At 41.9% G+C, this 18,890-nt stretch overlaps 2 protein-coding genes across 4 annotated transcripts in view; one reads left to right on the forward strand and one right to left on the reverse strand.

Moving 5' to 3' along the window:
- Positions 1-644: 644 nt before the first annotated feature.
- On the reverse strand, positions 645-10,577 carry becn1 (beclin 1, autophagy related). Its single transcript, XM_055922882.1, has 11 exons — positions 10,503-10,577; positions 9,409-9,542; positions 9,229-9,293; positions 9,052-9,110; positions 8,626-8,853; positions 7,440-7,634; positions 6,751-6,897; positions 6,325-6,474; positions 6,067-6,127; positions 5,621-5,763; positions 645-2,430 (listed from the first exon to the last, which is right to left on the reverse strand). Exons 2-11 carry the CDS (start codon positions 9,533-9,535, stop codon positions 2,262-2,264), a joined length of 1,344 nt encoding a protein of 447 aa, XP_055778857.1. The 5' UTR covers positions 9,536-9,542; positions 10,503-10,577; the 3' UTR covers positions 645-2,261.
- LOC129855320 (breast cancer type 1 susceptibility protein homolog) overlaps positions 10,571-18,890 on the forward strand; it is a 42,539-nt gene continuing 34,219 nt past the window's right edge. For 2 of the 3 annotated variants that reach the window (XM_055922855.1, XM_055922863.1), the window contains exons 1-8: positions 10,571-10,655; positions 13,827-13,928; positions 14,152-14,205; positions 14,395-14,475; positions 14,730-14,818; positions 14,936-14,969; positions 15,528-15,649; positions 15,877-18,870. In XM_055922855.1, coding sequence (XP_055778830.1) covers positions 13,846-13,928; positions 14,152-14,205; positions 14,395-14,475; positions 14,730-14,818; positions 14,936-14,969; positions 15,528-15,649; positions 15,877-18,870 — 3,457 coding nt within the window. In that variant the 5' untranslated portion in view covers positions 10,571-10,655; positions 13,827-13,845. The remainder of the gene's footprint in view (positions 10,656-13,826; positions 13,929-14,151; positions 14,206-14,394; positions 14,476-14,729; positions 14,819-14,935; positions 14,970-15,527; positions 15,650-15,876; positions 18,871-18,890) is intronic. The other variant, XM_055922873.1, reaches the window with a different exon arrangement.

Below are 18,890 nucleotides of genomic sequence, written 5' to 3' on the forward strand. Positions count from 1 at the left end.
CATTCAGAAAGTATTCACGCCACTTGACTTTATCCACATTTTGTTGTATGGATTAAGTTGAGTTTCACTGGCCTACACACAATCCCCCATAATGTGAAAGTGGAATTATGTTTCTAGAGATTTTTACAAATGAATGAATTAAAAGTATTGTGTCAACAAGTATTCAATCCCTTTGTTATGGCAAGCATGAAGTTCAGGAGTAAAAATGTGCTTAACAAGTCACAAATTGCACGGACTCATCTGATAAGGATTTTAGAATTACTACCTCATCTCTGTACCTGACACATACAGATAATTGTAAGGACCCTAAGATGAGCAGTGAATTTCAAACACAGATTCAACCACAAAGACCAGGAAGGTTTTCTCATGCCTCGCAAAAAATGCACCTATTGTTAGATAGGTGTCTTTCCTAACTCAGTTGTCGGAGAGGAAGGAAAGCGCTCAAGGATTTCACCATGAGGCCAATGGTGACTTAAATGTAGTTTAAGGGCTGTGATAGAAAACTGAGGATGGATCAACTACATTGTAGTTACTCCACAATACTAACCTAAATGACATAGTGAAAAGGAAGTTTGTACAGAATAAAAATATTCCAAAAACATGCATCCTGTTTGCAATTAAGGCACAAGTACTACTGCAAAAAATGTGGTAGTGAACTTAACTTTATGTCCTGAATACAAAGCATTATATTTGGAGCAAATCCAACAACAAATAACTGAGTATCACTCTTCAAATTTTCAAGCATGGTGGTGGCTACATGCCTGTCATCGGCAAGTATGTTTATGATGAAAAAAAAACGAATAGCGCTAAGCACAGGCACAATCCTAGAGGATAACCTGGTTCAGTCTGCTTTAGACACCGAGATTTCCAACTTTTACCAGGACTATAACCTAAAACACAAGACCAAATATACACTGGAGTTGCTTACCAAGACGACACTGAATGTTCAAGAGCACCCCAGTTAGTTTTGACTTAAATTGGCTTGAAATTCTATGGCAAGACTTAAATGGCTTTGTAGCAATGATCAACAACCAACTTGACAGATCTTGAAGGCTAACATGCAATCCTGGTGTGCAAAGCATTTAGAGACTTCCCCAGAAAGACTCTCAGCTGTAAATCGCTGCCAAACGTGATTTTAACATGTATTGACTCAGGAGGTTGAATACTTACGTAATCAATCAATCTATCTGTCTCTACATTTTGATGACCTTTTTTTATACAAATGTTAGAATTGGAAATATCCTTTTACGTAAGGCGTTCTGTGTGGGTCCGTTATTGGCATGTTCATATGTGTAATGAACCTGAAAAACCAAATCGTACAGTGATACGGGCATTAAATACTGCCACAAGCCTCCTTGTCTACATTTAAATCTACACCAAGAAGTCACTTGTAGTAAAAGGATTGCCTTGTTGAATTTGCCAATGAACAAAAGCACAGCATAATCCCGATGCCAAAGCTTTCGGTAGACACTTCGAGCGCCCTGCGAGTGGGGAGACAAGAGAACAGACAAGGCTAACGTTCAAATCCTGTTCCAACGCATGGTGAAATTAAACCATCTTTACCTGTCAACACAGTAAAAGAAAAACTATTAAAACATAATAAATGTACATTATTCCGTGGCTAGAGTGGAGTTGAACCACTAAGATACAAACCAGTTGAAGAAAAATAGGCAGAAAACCAGATTCGTGACTCTAGATTTTCTTCTGGAGCAAAGTAAGAAGCTTGTGATACATAAGAACCCATTCCAGTGCTGCATCTCAGTAGTTCAACGTGTCCTTCTCTCCTTCCCTTCATGTGTACTGATCTTTAAGAATTGAACAGGTCAATTGGAAACAACAGCTGTCACCTATCCAGTGTCATAAGATATGTACATATGAAGGAAAAGACACAACCAGAAGTCACTTAGCTACTATTAGGACTCAATCCTGGAATGTGCTCCAAAAGTCTCAGATAGCTCTCTTCATTATACCTATGAGTCTAGGTGGACTTGAATGTGTACAATTTAACAGTTTTTATTTTGTCCTTTCATATGGTCAATATGGAAATCAAACAAGGAAACAAGACTTATTGGATTGGAACTCACACCAGAGGTGAATCTCAAAAGTCCTTCCTCCAGTCTTCTCCCCACCCTCTCAAAACATCATAGGGAAGCAAGGAGAGCATTGCAGAATAACTACTTTACAGAGTCACACATTGTGATGAAATTGTGGTTTTAGAAGGGTCAAGGGGCACACCCAGGGTGAGTCCTCATCTTCCTCCTCTATCGGTTGTAAAACTGAGACGACACCCACGCCAGACCCCACTTGAGGTTGGTCAACATGAACTTGAGCGCCTTGGTCCACTGCTCCTCTGAGTTGAACTGGGTCTTGATGGAGTAGGAGCCGCCGCTGCCTCCCGTGTCCTCAATCTTGCCCTTCTCGACATCCATCCTAAACCATAACAGAAAAAGGTTTGTTAAAACTCAAACCCACAAGTGTTTATTTCTTGAGGGGTATGAAAGAAACTGGTGCAACATCTACAGCTGCTAACACCCACATTTTTTAAATCTAAGGCCAGTACACTGAAACAAAATAATCTGCACATTTCTCATGCTAGTGACTAGTTGGAGGCAAATGATCATGCAGAGACAAAGGATTAAGCTGTCAAAAGTTGACCAACTCCAGTTATTTGTGTAAGTACAATAGAGTACAACAGTATGAGTCATAATACCCATAAAACATAGCAGTCAAACAAGGAAATGGCTCCAACCGTTTTTCCAACATTCATTTCTCCCCATAGGGAATTTTAGAAATATTTAAAATAAGGGATGTGTTTCATGTAGGCTTACCCTTGTGTGATGTTTTTATAATCATGGAAATATCTGTAGGACAAGGTGACTTATCAATTTAGTCGCCTGTATTTAGCCCCCCAAAATGAACTGCTAATTAGCTGCTAATGTAGCTATCATAAAGAACTACAAATGCCATGATGATCTGGACAAGACTGCCAAGGCAAAGGTAAGATTCTCTGAATTAACTACGTTAGCTAAATTTAGTAATGAATTGGCAAAATATCTTTAAATTGACAATTCAGAGAGTTCAGTAATATGTTTCACTTCAAAGAAAAGTGCCATGTTTAAATATGAGATGAGGGCAAGCAGTTCAACACAGGTAGGTCACATTCACCATTTTGGGCAGTATATTGTGGTCTATTATGACATCACATCCGCATAAGTGTGTGAGATTCTAGAAGTCTCATTATATGTGAACCAATTATGATATCACAACTGATCAATAAATTCCAAATGTTCTGTTTGAACATTCTGGCGTCTGATTGCTGAAAATAGAACACTAGTATCCAAGACAATCTAGCAGATTCCTCCTGAGATATAGTTAACACAGTAGATCACAATAAAGTATAGAAAGTTCTTCTAGACGAAAATTTAGTTGCAGAACGAGGTTAGAAGAATGTCACTGTCAATCTCCTTGATGAGGAGGAGATTCTTGCAGTCGCTACAGGAAGATAATGCTTTAACAGGGAACCTTGGAGCTGCCAGTAGCAACTCCGTTCAGCCTGCACTGCCACCTCAACCCAAGGCCACTGAGAAGCTTCCAGGGCTCAAACAAAACAGTTTTAACACCTCCAGAATCCCAGTACTGGAGTTGACTGAAGAAAGAAAGGGTGCTCTGCAGCGACTTGCCAGTTTGAAGGCTGTGGAAAAGAAACCACATCCTCCCTCAAGAATCCCAGTCCTGCAGAAGAAGAGGTCCATCTGCAATGGGAAGAGTCAAGGACTGCATGTAGCTCCAACATCTCAGCAGTCAGGGAAGGCTACTGTTCCTCCCATCCGGAAGCCACTGCAACCCATCCGTACCAAGAGGGATCAAACCTGCGTGGTGAAAGACATCTACCTCCATAGTGCCAAGCCATTGAAGGCAGTCCATGGAGCCAATATGGTCGCCAAGCTGCCACTGCCTCCCATTAGAGCCAGAGTCACTGTGCCAAACAATGATGCCAAGAAGAAGCCATTCCAGCCAGTCAGACCAGAGGGCAGCCCTCGTCCTGCTGCTTCAAAGTTCAGAAGGCAGGTTGTGAAGAAACACGTTCAGTTCAAGACTCAGACCCTAACTGTACAGGATCTACCGCCGTGCCCCGATGAAATGGTATGGGACGTCTTTAACTCAGAGGCTGAGGAGGTGATGGCATGTATGAAGGCCAAGCTGATCAGTGTCACCCAAGAATTGAAACTGATTAAGAGTGGGGCCAAGATGGATGCTCAGGCTTTGGAGGAGATAAATGCAAAAGAACGTTTCAGAAAAAAGGTGGAGAAGTTCATCCAGGAGATCTGCCTGATGAAGGTGGATTCTGACCTATGGGAGATTATAAGAGATAACGAAGAAGAGGAAGAAAGGATTAAAGAGGTGAGGAGAAATGGAGACGAAAGCAGTGTGGCAAGTAAGCCAAAGCAGACAGCCACGAGATACACTGTGAACAAGCCAAAGGAAGTCAAGAAGGGTTTGAACATGGAAGAGAAAAAGGAGGACAGACAGGTAAAGTAGCTTGACATTCCAAAGCCATGCTAACTGTTGATCTAGTGTAGTGTTGGTGATCACGTGCATTTGTATCAGAGGAGGCTGATGGGAGGAGTTATAGGAGGATAGGATCGTTGTAATGGCAGGAATGAAATGAATTGATCGGAATCAAACATGTTTCCATGTGATTGATGTGTGTGATACCGTTCCTTTTATTCTATTCCAGCCATTACAATGAACCCATTACAATGAGCTCCTCCCACCAGCCTCATCTGGTTTGTACATATTGTACATCTTGTCTTTGTTGCCCAGCTGCCCATTATTTGGCCCATCTGATAACATCCATTCATTCAGGTGGTGTTGAAACGTCGATTTGGGATGAGTGCAGCCAACTCCAAGCTGAAGCAGTGTGAGCACTGCGGCCGGTGCTTTGATCCTAGTCGCCTGGAGAAACACAGCGAGATCTGTGCCAAGCTCTCCTCCAAGAGCTCTAGACGGGGGGTCTATGACTCCACCAAGCACCGGCTCAAAGGCACTGTACTGGCTGGCTACGTGACGCGATCCGTGGTGTGATGTACCAAGGGACCTGAGTCTGTAGCTCTTTTGTATTTTGGATTGATCAGACAGACATACAGTAACTGCTAAACCACCTGCTGCCCAAATGAGGACTTCTACCTTGGAATCTGTGAGGGTTCCAATAAGAGGCAGTACTACTAGGAGGCAGTATTGTATACAGAAACATCTAAACCAACAGTGTTCAGCAGTTACTCAAATCTACAGAAACACCTGTATAAAACACCTCAATAAAATCTAATCCAAATACTCATCTAAATCATTCTGTCAGATGTGTTACTAGTGCAGGAAAGTAGAATAAATTAAATATTAAGAAACAAGGGAACGTATTTGTCAAATACAAAAAGGAGTGATTTTTTTATGAATTGGAAAAATGAAGAAAGATAAACAAATTAATTTAGTGGTATAACTTACCAAATTTACACAAATAACTGAAGTTGGTCAGCTTTTGACAGCTTAATCCTTGGACTCTCGGCATATTCCATAGATGATTACAATTATAATTCAATGATGTCTGCTAGACTAGTTGACTGACCTGTAGGGAAGGCAGAATCCTGTGTCTCCCTTCTCCACCTCCTCCTTGAACTGCTGCACACAGTCCAGGAAGGCCACCATGGCATGGTCAAACTTGTTGTCCCAGAAGAAGCGCAGACCCCCTGAACAGTACAGTGGTAGCTCCTACACACACAAGAAGAAAGAGAGAGTGGAATGTACCATATACAACATGGCCTATTCACTGGGGTTGGCTTGGGCCAGTCTAATGAGCATTGCAAAATAATATTAAAAAGGATAGTTCACTATTTTTTCCCCACAGCTCATATATATACACACACACACACACACACACGCATACATACATACATACATACATACATATATATATATATATATATATGTTTTTTGTCTCCATATAGTAGCCAGCAGAAAGTGTGTTCATATGCCTTTAAGTGTGAGACCTCACTTGCCGGTAACAAGCATTACCTTGGACTTGTCTGTAAGTGACTCCAGGTAAGAATGGTTTCCATATGGGACCAGGCGGTATCTATAGAGAGAGGTTCAAGAAATCCAGCAAGATGTTTTACATTATTTTAAATGACATATTGTACAATGTATCATGTTTATTTGGATATGATAAAATAACTGATTAAAATACAGTTACTTCTTTGGTAACTAAACACATTACATGGCGCAGAAGGGTGTGCACATGTGTATGTCCTTGTGTGTGGCATCATGTCTGACCTCTGGAAGCGTAGCCCCATCTTGTTGGCTAGGGCGTGGAGCAGTAGCACGGTCTGACCCCAGGCGGCGTTGATCTCGTTCCACTCGACGGGGACACTGGGTAGTCGACCCAGACGGAAGTTATTGATGGTGCCAAACTGGCCACTGTGCCTGGGGACCAGAGACAAAGTTATTGTAAGCACTAAAAACTATCAATGTAAAAGATGCCGTTTGAAATTCTATGTGAAGACAAGATGAGGGGTGAGAGACAGAGGCAGCCGTTCATTCTAAACGCAAGCATGCAATCGCCACCACTTCAAACAGAGATTAAGTCGCTAAAACTGACATACATTGGGTCAATAATTCATGCGTGTGTTTGTTTGTGCACGTCTGTGTATTTTAGTGCATGTATAAGCGTCTGTAATGCGTCGGAGTATGTGTCCTTACCAGATGTGGAAGGTGGCGTTGAAGACGTTGGTCTTCTTCAGGCGGTCCAGTTGAATCTGGCAGTATCGCATCTGGTTGTCCACACTCTTCAGCTCGTCATCCAGCTCCAGCTGCTGCCGCTTGAACTCACTATACTCCTTCTGGTACCTGGAGCACACAGACACACATCACTCACACAGGCCAGGGGAGGATAAGGGACTCATTTGTGAAATTGAATTATATTGTGCATAGAGTAGGGGTCGATTTGGTGTCTCGCTCTTTTTCCTCGTCCCATTCTCCTGTCTTCCAATATACCAGCATTTCCCAAACTCGGTCCTCAGGTTCCCAAGAGGTGCACGTTTTGGAGTTTGCCATAACACTACACGGTTGATTCAAATGATCAAAGCTTGATGATTAGTTGATTAGGCTGTGTAGCGCTAGGCCAAAAAACAAAACGAGCACCCCCTTGGAGTCCCGAGGAACGAGTTTTAGAAACACTGCGTTATACATTCTCAAAATGTCAGTTCCCAGTAGGGTGAACGGTGTCCCATTCATTTCTTTACTAAGTGCATAAGGTTGAGACAGCGGACTTCCAAAGCTCATTTTACGCTCTAACCCATGTGAGACAGGATGACAGCCAAAGTGCTTTGAACTTAGAAATACAACAGCCAAAATTCCTCAGATGTGGAGGACAGACAGCTATTACTCACTGCAGTTCCTCAGTGTCTAGCTGCTGGGAGTGGCTGCGTCCCTGGACCAGGTCCTCGGCCACGGCAGCCCTCTGCTCTTCCACCGCCTCCAGCTCCCCCACCAGTGACGACTCCTCCTCACCCAGTTTCTGGAGCTCCAGCAACAGGCTGTCCTCCTCCTCCTCCTTCAGCTGGGACAGCAGCTCCAGGCAGTTCCTAGTAGAGAACACACACCGTATTCAGACAAGGAAAACACACACACACACACACACACACAGACAAGGAAAAAGACACATGAAAAACACAAAACACACAGACACCTTTCCCGGCCGCGTCATGAAAAGTTGCATGCACAGTTCGTCATCAGAAACCTGTTTACCTAGCAGTGGATACAAGCACATGCAACTTCAAATACAGCTCGTGCAAGTTAACGAACACGAATTCAGATGTTATCGTCCACAACGTCACAGATGTCAGAGGATCGATCACAAATAGAGCTGGATAAAGCCAGAAGAATAAGATAACTCGTTTTACATAGCTATAGCCCTCGGTCTTCTGTGTTTTCACTCGCTCACTGTTAAGTTTGTTAAGGTCCCTACTTCAACGTTAGCTATCTGATGGTTTCTCTGGATTGATGGCTTCTACGGTTGTGGCTAGATGGGAGTACAGCATGCTAGCCTAACACTTTTATTAACATAATTATCCTAACCTGCTATGTAAATTATAATAACCTGCTAAGTAAATTCTTAATCTAGCTAGCCACAGCCGTAGAAGGGAAAGGGGGATACCTAGTCAGTTGTACAACAATGCGTTCAACTGAAATGTGAATCAGAAAGGTGTGGGGGGGCTGACATAATCGACATCCACGTCTTCGGCACCAGGGGAACATTGGGTTAATTGCCTTGCTCAGGGGCAGAACGACAGCTCGGGGATTCAATCCAGCAAACTTTCGGTTACTGGCCCAATGATCTAACCACGAGGCTACCTGCCGCCCATCAAGCCACCAGTTCTGCAAACAAGTGATCCTCTTTTGATGCACAATATTGCTCCAGGCAACAAAATATTGGTATAAACTAAGTCCTAGTGGGTCTCCCTGCCTAAGAAAATATTTCTAGAGCAAATCCTGCTGTGTGTTACATAGTGTAGTACACTTTGACTACCCACTAGTTCTGTAATGTTAGTGTAGTTGCAGTGTGTGACTACTCACTTGTAGTTCTGGCACTCGTTCTCTGTGATGTTGAGCTGCGTGTCCAGGTGGTCTAGCAGGGTGTCGGTACACTCCTCGCACAGCGGGTGGTCTACGTCGGTCTGGCCCGACATGATGTCAAACAGATCGCTTGTCACCTTCAGCCTCCGACTGAGGTTCTCCATGGTGCCTCCGTCCGACGCTTCTCCAATCAGAGTGAAGCTGTTGGCGCTCTCTGTGGACATCATCCTGCGCACGCACGCACGTGCGCACACACACACACACACACACACACACACACACACACACACACACACACACACACACACACACAACTATGTAGGCATCATCCTAGGCCTAAAGGGTATGATAGTTCAAGTTGAGAGCAGGGCATTACACTGTGTAGACCAAGCAGATTGGAAGGTAGAAAGTTAGACATGATGCTACCTTGCAGGAGGGATGTATTTTCTTGCGACTCCATCTTGCTTTGTTTCCACAAAGGTTTCCTGGAGGAAAATCAGAACCTCTGTCAGTGTTTAAAACTTAATTTCTATAAAGGATATTGCTGTGAAACCTGGTTTTAAAACCATCTTTCCATTGGATTGAACAAACCCAGTGTCTCACCTCTGGAGCACTTTCCGCCTCATTGCTTTCTGTCTGCTTGCTTGGTGTCACTGTGACCAGAGGAGCTGATGGGATAGAAAACACACAGACTCACAACGCTGATCTCCATCTCTTCCTCTGTAGCGCTCTCCAAAGCATGTACACACACGCTCTCTCAAACATACACTCAGGTAAACATACCAATAAGTTCCTGGATGGTGACACGGTCGAGCACATTGAAGGATGTATCCAGCTTTAGAGGCTGACTGCAGCGCTGACACACAAAGCTGACCTGCATGGTGGTACTAGAGGACTTGGAGCCCTCCATAGCAACACTGGAAACAGAATTAACAGGGTTAGCTGGCGGGCAAACTACTCGTGACTGGTGGTTTTGCTAGCACAGTTTAGCTTACCCCATTCATAGACGCCAACTACTTTTGCGCCTATTGACGACAGTATCTACTGACTGGGTGAATTTTGTTAAGAACCCGGATGCTTGCTCTAAACATTAACATGCATCGTTTGCGGTACTGTTTTGGAAACATAAGTTTTTATATCAGCGAGAAATAATTGTCAAAAAACAAAAGGTAAAAGACTACCCCTGTATAGCGTTACCACACCACACGGCCATATTTCCATGTTACAGCGTTTGTTGACGGAAAACAGGCAGTGGACTATCTGTGTTAATAAACTATCTGCGTCTCCGAACACCTGTGTGTAAAGGGAAGAGGATGCCACAAACGTAGGGTGTAATCATTAGTCCAAATAGATGCAAAACTTCAGTTCTATTGGACAAATTCAGGTAGGTCCCATCCCAGTTTCGTTCCGTTTAAGAAACTTTTTTGCAATAGAATCAGCGAAATGAATACATCCATGTAATGTTGTCATTGAAAAGTATTGTCCGCAGCAACTGCGTTAAACCCGGTTAAAACAATGTACAACTGTGATATTATTTTTGATGTGGTATGAAAGTAGAGGTATTTATCTTTATAGAACCGTACAGCAATTGAGAATCGATTAATGTTTACATTCTGGCTTCCAGAGCCAATTTGCCTTTAAACAGAACATGTACGGTCCGACCTTGGACTATAAGAAATAATGTTAGGCTCCTTTAGAACATGATTGGGCTAATGTTAGCTAACAGTAGCTAGCTGGCTAAAATACGGTACTAACTCGGTGGTTCAAAACAACAGTGTCAGTAGCAAAGTCTCATATTTATCGATATTTCAACAACAGAAAGACTTAAGTATATCAAAATATATCTTTATTTGACATGACTTTAAGAGTTTTCTTACCATAGGACTTTATTGTTGTTTTTAACGGATATGACGCATTTAAGATTGCTCGGGAAAGGAAGTTGTCATTCTTCAACGGGAAGGGTTGTGGTCACGCGCCAAAATAGTTGCGGGAAAACCAAACTGAATCCAGGAGAGAAGCAACATACAAAAGTACTGTAAAGTTTTACTATTTTCTTCATTCACTCAGTATTTGTGTCAGGTGTAGTGTTATAATATGTATTTGCTCTGTTGGTGATCTTATTGAAATCAAACAGTCTCGTCATTCATTACATTATTATGCCTGTCCACTGAAACTCAAGTTGTGTAATTGGCGCTAGCTAGCCACAGTAACAACATTGTGTAACGTTAGTGCCCAGCCTGCAGTTGTTGTTAGCATGCAAGGACACTGACACACTAGTCTTAATATTTTTTATATATTTGGCAAATTTGATAAACTCTTTACGAATAACAATAGATTGCTATTAGTTAACGTTACAACACTAACTAGTAGGAATGTAGGGCTCGATTAAATCAGATCCGCTTCTTTAGCCAACATCAGTATAGCGGTTGTTTTGATGTGTTTGAGGTGGAACCGTTTATGGCACGTTCAAAACAACTGGGAACTTGTAAGAAAATGAGCTCCGACTGGGAATAATCGTTTTAAATTGTCGTCCAACTCGGGAACTCTGGCATATTTTTAGTGCTCCGACTTTCCGACCTGAAGATCACTGTTGTCATAATTTGACCTCGTATTTTTCCGAGTTCCCAGTTGTTTTGAACGCGGCATTAGACCTGTCAAATCCACAAGTGGCTCCCGGAATTATTGCGACAGCGGACATAGCCATTGGCTGCAGAGAGTTGCAAAAACAGAAATCCCATGCAGTCTTGTTTACACAAATTCGAACACTGGAATGTGAGATGTAATCTTTACCTGGATTAGGATGATAGAAACGTCATTATTTAGTTTAATGATTTTTCAATTTGAGCATAATTATTTATATATAGCTAACACGTTCTGGTTCTGAACTTCTAATGCCTAGTTCATTCATTATAGGCACTGCATTACGTTGCGCCAGATGCCATTCATTTAAATTGGGACGTCCACAACTGAGTGGAATCACAATTCCCCCTTGCGGTTGAATGGTCCGTTGCGAGACGGACGCCGCATACTTTGAATTTGCGTTTTCTTCAGTCCAGCCAGAGTGACTAAACCACAGAAAAATAGGAAATATGTGGTTTAGAGTGACTTTATGGAATAGCTAGCAACGTGTAAACAATGACTCATTCCTGTAAGTGAGTACTATTTTAGTAATAATGTTAAATAATACACATTGGCTGTTAAGACAAGTCTATTATGACTGTTGCCTCCCTTTTTAAATTTGATGGCAAATATGTTTTTTGTTGTTGTGATAATTATTAAGTGGAGGTCGCTAGCTACAGTGGTATCTTTAGCCTATATTTTAGCTAGTTAGCTGCTCTGCAAGCTAGCGTGATCTCCTTCTTGAGTTACAAATATTACATGCAGAGATGAGACAGATATTTCACCGGATGTATAAATGTGAAGCATCCGCTTTGCGTTTCCACTCACTACCAATATGATAGTGAGAGGATGCCCAGTGGCGGGTAGTGGGAGGAGATGGATTTGGCCAACATTCTGCTAATTTTCTATTTAATGAAACGTTTGGTCTCAATACAGTTTTCTGTTCCCCAAACTAGAATCCGTTCTGAACAGAGTGTAGAATCAGTTCTGAACAGAGTGGACAACGTTTTTTAGACTTTACCAAAGTATATAAAAAAAAGTATTTGTTTAGGAGTGCAAAGTTGAATTGAGTTATTACACACGCGCACATCAGACTAGGCGTTGCCTAACAGAAAAAAAACACATTTTGCTAGAACGCGCCAATAGGATCTCGCTAGCTCGTGCTTGGCTCTGCAGAATTCCTTGCTTTTTCTGCCCACTATGACTCATTTGTTCTAGTTTGCATCGACGGGCTGTGGTCTAATCTTGGCTTAGTTATAAAAATCTTTGCTACTTGTGTCAGTTCAGTAGTAGGGCAAGATTTTATATATTTTTCATTTATTATTCAAAATACAAATCAATAATTTACATTGTTACATCATACAAAAGAGAACACAGGTATTATTAACGAGAAAATACTAAAACATACAAAAAATATCAAGTAATAACAAAAATACACAGTTCTAGTGCAATTGTAGTGATTACTACAGTAGTGGGGCAAGATTCCGATGAAGATTGCAAAATGAAATACGTCAGGCCTTAGCTGCTTTTAGCAACGTGAGTGTATTTACATACGCTAGCGTTGCTCCCTATTGGGTTGCACAAAAACAGTCAGCTGGAATCCAGAAGTAAAAAAAAAAAATATATATATATATATATATATATATATATATATATATATATATATATATATATATATAAATTTCAACTGAGTGTCGATATGATGGGGGAATTTAAGACAACATTTCTAAATAATGTATTATTCAACAGACTCTCTAAACGTGGGTCTGTTGTAGACCCACTTCTTCTCTGCTTACCTCATGTCAAAATAAAATTCCCCCACAAATTATTCCTTTTTGGTCCACATATGGCGGGCGTGCAGGACTTTTATTTTGCCCACCGGCACACTAACTTGAAATGTAATTTAACTTCTGGCTTCATACACTAAATTTTATTTTATTTATTTATTTCACCTTTATTTAACCAGGTAGGCAAATTGAGAACACGTTCTCATTTACAATTGCGACCTGGCCAAGATAAAGCAAAGCAGTTCGACACATACAACAACACATAGTTACACATGGAGTAAAACAAACATACAGTCAATAATACAGTGAAAAATAAGTCTATATACAATATGAGCAAGTGAGGTGAGATAAGGGAGGTGAAGGCAAACAAAATATATATATAAATAAATAAAAATATAAAAAGGCCATGGTGGCGAAGTAAATACAATATAGCAAGTAAAAAAAGTAAAAAAAAGTAGAGATAGTATAGATAGAAAAAAGTAGAGATAGAAATAATGGGGTGCAAAGGAGCAAAATAAATAAATAAATAAATACAGTAGGTAAAGAGGTAGTTATTTGGGCTAAATTATAGATGGGCTATGTACAGGTGCAGTAATCTATGAGCTGCTCTGACAGCTGGTGCTTAAAGCTAGTGAGGGAGATAAGTGTTTCCAGTTTCAGAGATACACCAGTGATGCTAATAGCAGCTAGTGGGAACATAGAAGGCTAGGAAATCAACTTGCTAGGAAAAGCTCCAATTATTTCTGTTGTCAGGATGGTCAGAAACTAATGAAATCACCCATTACTTGGCTACAGTTGTGCTGCACATGAGAAAATGAACACCATGAAGACCCCGAAGGCTGAAGATGTCAGACGGGGGATCTCTGTCATCTGGGAGATCTTGCAGTGTCCAATATGGTGAGTGTGATAGCAGAATAACGTTAGCCATCTGTAGAAAATTTCTGTATTGTGTAAGGTGTGTTGATGTTTCATATACTTTTGGTGGAAGTTTACTGTTTAGTATGCAGGCTGTGTCTTCTTTATGTTGAAATCAATTGTTGTCTGATAAGCAGCAGGAAGTAGGCAATTATGATCCTGTTCATAGTTTGTTCTTCTGCTCTATGCTCTCTGTTCCATGTAGTTTGGAATTGATGAGCACACCTGTGTCTACTAAGTGTGACCACCAGTTTTGCAAGTAAGTAAGCTTTCACTTTCTTTGCTGTGGTCCTTTTCTGCTGGTTCATTATGTAGTGTAGCTGGATGTTTGTAAGTGATTTTAACGTTTATTTTCAATGACAGTGTTACGTATTGACATCTCCCACTAACCTGGCATTGTTTTTACGTTGTACAATCACTCACAGTTGTTGCTCTCTCCATGAATTAGGTTTTGCATAATAAAGCTTTTGGACAGCAGTAGGAGAAAGGAGGCCAACTGTCCAGTTTGTAAGATAAAGATCACAAAAAGGTATGCCGTATTGATTGTAGAGGAATAACAACCTCCTCTCCTGAATTGCATTCATTATGAGAGTAAATGTGTCAGAGATATGCTTTCAAATGAAAATTGTACTATGCTGTACTTCTCAAAAGAACACAATGTTTTGAATTATTCTGCCATAATGAATCAGACTCTGGGTGTAAGCCTGTTTTCTGGTAACTAGTGACTACGTGTGATTTACAGTTGGGTGAATTGTGTTATTTGACCCTGTTGTCTGTGTGCAGGAGTTTGCAGGAGAGCCCTGGGTTCCAGAAATTGGCCGAGGGATTGCAGAATATGGTCCAGGCCTATGAACATGACACCTGCACAAACTGTGAGCCACATCGTTTAGCTTCTATCTCCAAAACATGGTACTATACTATAAGTAATGTTTGAGATGTGGTAGAATTTTGATAATGATGACTTAGTTTGACTGTAACATTTTTTTCAGACTTCACTGGAATGTCCCAGATGAGGAGACATAGGTAAGAACAGTAGCACCGAAAACAATTATAGCGCTAGTTTTAATAAAGACGTGGTACATTTACTTACAAGAAGTATTTTTTATTAACTTACACAATAGAGAAAAGTACCTCTTGAAGGTCCTACTGGCAGCCAGTAAAAAGGCTATCACTAGGAAATGGCTACAAAAAGACCCTCCCACAGTGACACAATGGATAGACATTGTAGAAGAAATACACCACATGGAGCGTATGACCTTTGCTTTAAGAACTCAACAGGAGAGAGGTCAGGAATACTGGGGAAAATGGGTTTTGTACTTGGAAAAGGTCTAATTCAAAGATGTCAATGTAACTAATATGATGATGAAGGTATGACGTGCACTGTAACTGCCAGATCTTTTTTGTTATTTTATTTTACTTTATTTGTACTTTCTTTGTGTTCCTACAATAAAAACTAAGTATATATAAAAAATAAAAAAAAGTCTTTTTATATCTGTCACTCCTATATAAATATTTTTCAAATGAATTAGTATTTCATTCAACATTTCCTTCCATCTTTCGTTTCCTTTCTCTTCTAAACAGTGTCACAGAGACTGTGCAGAAGAAAAACGGCCATGATGTCTCATCTGATGACGTGTGGGCCACTGACCGTGCTGATGACGAGGATCATGAGTTTCCAATGTCCTGCTCGTCAACTATAGCAGGTGAGAGATTTAATTTGGGTATGGTGTGTTGTCAATTTTCCTGTAACTATTCCGTAATAGCATTATTAATGGACAGCTGTATTAGTAGATTAATAAGAATAAGTCATTCTAAATAATAGTGTATATTTCATTCATTGAAATTACTGAAAGTCTTAGAATGTGTCTTTTTAAAAGCATGCTTTTCACATGATTATTTGAGCATATGATTATTATTTGTCTTGTGTTAGTCACCCCCATGCCTCTCTCTTCAGCCAAGGATGGCTTTGCAAAGCTCATGGGTCTTGAAGATTCTTGCCCTGTCATTTCGGACGAGGGGTTTGATAGCGGCCTAGGTGACATACCTCCAGCCATTGAAAAGGATACCGATGACTCTAAAGCTACCTCCACCACAGAAAAACAGAAGCCAGCATTAGAGGCAGAAATACCTGTGGTTGTTGAAAGAGCTCCTTCACGACCCCAAAAGCTAGGAAAAAAGATAACCACTCATCCTCAAGATCCACCAAGCCTCCCTGAAAAAGTCATAGACCAACCTGTCAGACGATCTTTGAGGAATAACAAAAGAAAGTCCTTGACTGAAATGATTGACCAGAATCAGAAGAAAAGTCTAGAGAAAGTCTCTGAGTGGCTCATGAATAATTCCTCAACAGAAGAAAACTCTGAGAAGGAGAAAATCACAGAGGGCTCTTATGACTCAGTTTCTTTGGCAGGAAGATGTTCCCCCGCCTCACCCTTAGAGGATAACCTCAGAAATAAGGACGAGAGTCCAAAGAGAGAAGAGCGTGGCAAATGTCTTGAGGAGCTGGTATTTGGGGCTGTTTACAAACGGGATCGAAGAGGGAACCGCAGTTTTTCACCACAGAACAGAGCAATCACAGACCCTCCACCACCCTGTCCAGCTGAGGAACTCCCAATCCCGAAGAAGATTGCCAAAAGGAGGATGAGTAATAAACTGACACCTGCTGACTTTGTCAAGAGACCAAGATCTGAGGAGAATGAAGACAGTGTTATGGATGACCGACCAGAGATGACAGAACCACAAGAGGATCCTCCCAATGAACACCCAAGAGATACTGAAGAAGATAAGTTGATTGACCTGACTGGGGAGCTGAACTCTAATAGCTCTGACAAGCAAGGTGAAGAGCTTGATGAGTTGCCAGAAGGTGACAACAAAGAGAATGAAGATGTAGAGGACAGTCCTGTGTTTGATGTGCCACTACGGGAATCTAGGAGGAAGCCAAATAAAAAGATGCACGGTAGGTGGCAGGACGTTGACGGGGATTTACAAGGGAAAGTAAAGTCGGAGAATAACGAGCAAAAAAAGCCTGCCAAGAAAAAAGGGGAAAACATCAAGGTGGAGAAGAGCAAGGCAGCCAAGTCCTTAGTCCTTGTGGGTGTCGGAGAGGGTGGAATTGACCCTAAGATACCTAAGAGCAGACCGTCAGGCCAGACTGAGGTTCAGATTGAGAGTTACCCTAGCAGTGAGGATCCAGGAAGCCCGATCATGAGGAGAACCAGGAGGAGTCGGAGGCTTCAGCTCTTCACAGAGGAAGTACAAGGGAGTAACAAGAAGATCAGCACTGCAACATCCACAAAGGTTGACGTTCTTGATTCAGACTGCAACAAGATGCAGCAATCAGAGGAGGCGAAAGCTGACACTGACAGGGATAATGTGGCTTGTTTGCAGAACCAAAATACAGAAAAGGCTCTAAGGAAAAATGGATGTGTTTTAGATGAAGAAATGGGAGGTATTGAGAACTTGGACTCTAGCGAGAAAAGATTGTGTGAAATGATTGAGTCACAGAAAGTGAACCCAGTTGAGGAGTCTATTGTTGAAGTCCCAAGTACAGGAAGTCCTTGTCACGCTGATGTTGCTTGTTCAGTGACTATGGTACCAAGTTCAATTAGTACTCCTGAGGCAAGTGTCTCATGTGCCGTGCCTGAGAGTGTAAACCAAAGTAATCCGGTTATCAAACCATTAGATGTACCACAAGAGACGTCAGCCAGCCAGGCCAAATGTATTGATCTGGAGGAGGATGACCGGAATGACAGTGAGCTGGACACTGAGCAACTGCTGAAGAGCTTCAAAGCCACCAAAAGGAAGTCTTTCCACCTTGGTAGTCCAAATATCAAGAGGAGTTCCTTCTGGTCCAACAAGGAAAATACAACTCTTACAAAGACTCAAGAGAACGAACATCTCGGCACAGATATGGAAGCAGGAAATGGGCAGGGATTTTCAAGGACAACGGAGTGTCCCACAGTCCAACAGGAATCTGAGAAAAGAACAGTATTTGAAAATTCTTGCTCTAGTCATTTGAGCCCACCTTCAAGTTCCCTCAACAATATTTCACAAGAAAAAGCGCAGAGGAATTGTAAAAGGCTCAGAAAGTCCATTCTTACCAGACCACCTCAGTATTTAGTGGAGTCTTCGAACCCTGATACCAGTGGGAAGACCCAGAAACAGATTCTGGCCAGGCTTTCTGGCAACAGCTCAAAAAGTGCCCTCAGTCCCAACAAAGTCACAAAAAGCCAAATGGAATCTCCCCTCCAAGCTGTGGGTTCTGGTCTGCTCTTTCCAGCTTTTGGCGCCTCTAAGGAAAATCTACCAGATCCGACACCTGTAGCTTCAAAGCAACTTAGAGTCCCTAAAAGTCAGCAGCCATACAAAGTGGAGGGCAGCATGAGGAAAAGTCCAACAGTTCTGGAGAGTAGCCACAGTGTTGGATCAGACACTGCAGTGGAGGCAAACAAAACGTGGCCAGAGAACATGACTGGAAACATGGCCAATACAGAGTCCTCCTTGACTCCAGATGACCTCCTTCCAATTATCCAATCAGTAGTTATCCAAGAGGCAGAGAGGACTAAAGGAAGTGGTGTGGTCAGCTTGCACTCTCCCATCAAGAGCACCCTAAAGCGGAGGAAGGCTCAGCGACTGGAGTCTTCCTCGGAGTCCGACTGCAGTGGGGAGGAAGAGGAACTGCCTTCTCTTGCGCAAATTTTCAGACCTTCGGCTTGTCCACCAACCGCTGAGGAGGAGGAGGAGGAATCAGTCACATTGCTCAAAGACCATGCGAGGGAACAAGGAAGCTACAGGGAGGCTGGTGATGTTACCTGTGCTGCAGCTGAAGATGGGCAGCGAGCGAGCAGTCCTCCCATGTGCCCCAGTCCTGAATGGGTCACCACCAGCCAGGCATCTGTGGACCTGTTTGGAACACCAGAAGAAGGTGAGTAAATTTTAGGCCTT

Source organism: Salvelinus fontinalis, chromosome 1 (genome assembly GCF_029448725.1).
Source record: "Salvelinus fontinalis isolate EN_2023a chromosome 1, ASM2944872v1, whole genome shotgun sequence".
NCBI lineage: Eukaryota > Metazoa > Chordata > Actinopteri > Salmoniformes > Salmonidae > Salvelinus > Salvelinus fontinalis.